The 1,068-nt window shown below is 62.1% G+C and overlaps 2 protein-coding genes across 2 annotated transcripts in view; both read left to right on the forward strand.

Annotated features, from left to right (window-relative positions):
• The window catches only part of TRPM4 (transient receptor potential cation channel subfamily M member 4), a 59,260-nt gene that overhangs the window by 590 nt on the left and 57,602 nt on the right, over positions 1–1,068 (forward strand). The window lies entirely within an intron of this gene.
• Positions 816–1,068, forward strand: part of LOC103657116 (liprin-alpha-3) — a 15,901-nt gene continuing 15,648 nt past the window's right edge. Inside the window, 1 exon segment of the mRNA XM_040633071.1 lies at positions 816–839. Coding sequence (XP_040489005.1) covers positions 816–839 — 24 coding nt within the window.

The following is a 1,068-nucleotide window of genomic DNA, read 5'->3' on the forward strand; positions in this document are numbered from 1 at the left end:
GGGGGGCTCAGGTTACCCAGCTAGGCTGCAGCTGTCCCTGTCAGAGCTGGCGGGAGACACGTGGCCCTGCCTGTCTGTGGGTCACTATCTCCCACTCCTCACCCTATCACTATGGCCGTGGCCCTTTGGGTCCCCAACCCTCTTTATGGGTCTCCCTCTCTCATTTCTGTCACCCACACTGTTTCCCAACCACAGGATTCTACTATCTTCCCGTCACTCTGAGCGTCTGCTCTCCACCCAACTTTTTGTCTCTCTCTCTCTCTGAGTCAGTGTACCTCCCGAATCTCTGTTCACCCCTCTTCTGATTTTCTGCCCCCTACCTAAGTTTTTGTGCCCCATCCCCCGTGGATTAATGTACCCCCTCCCTATCTCTGGCATTCCATCTTGAGTCTCTGCCCCCCTCTCTCTGGATCTCTGTTTCTCTCTCTGGTCTCTGACATCCCTTTTCTGGGTTCCTGCACCCCTCTCTCTGGTTTCTTGTCCCTCTCTCAGTCTCTTGTCCATCCTTCTCTGGATCGCTGTCTCTTCTCTCTCTGGTCTCTGACACCCCTTTTCTGGGTTTCTGTCCCCCTCCCTTCTCTGGATCTCTGTCTCCCTCTCTCTGGGTCTCTGTCCCCCTCCGGGTTTCCGTCTGGCCTTCCCGTCTGGCCCTTTGCTCCGCCTCTCGCTCTACGCGTCCACAAGACTCCCCGCCCCCCCAGCCTTGCCCCGCCCCGGCTGGGAAGTGGCGGATCCGGTTTGTCCTGGGCGGGTCTGGAATCGGGGTTGGTGGAGGGAATGTAGGGAGCCGGCTTGGTTGCGGCGGCTGCGGCAGTATGGTGGGTCCGGAGAAGGAGCAGGTACCGCGGCCGGACTCCCGGGCTTGGCCTCCTGGTTCCCAGAGCGGAGGGCGCTGGAGACCCAGATTCTTGGGTCAGACGAAGGAAGGGGTCGGGGTGGGAGGTCCCGGAGGTTGGGGGGCTCCGAACTCCTGGGTCCTTGGGGACAGATGGGAGGGGGGCTAGGGGAGTCCTGCGGCTGGGGGGGGGAGGGGCCGGGGGCCCGGGCTCCCGGGGGTGGGGGGGGGGG

This window comes from Ursus maritimus, unplaced genomic scaffold, assembly GCF_017311325.1.
Source record: "Ursus maritimus isolate PB19 unplaced genomic scaffold, ASM1731132v1 scaffold_19, whole genome shotgun sequence".
In the NCBI taxonomy this organism is placed as follows: Eukaryota; Metazoa; Chordata; class Mammalia; order Carnivora; family Ursidae; genus Ursus; species Ursus maritimus.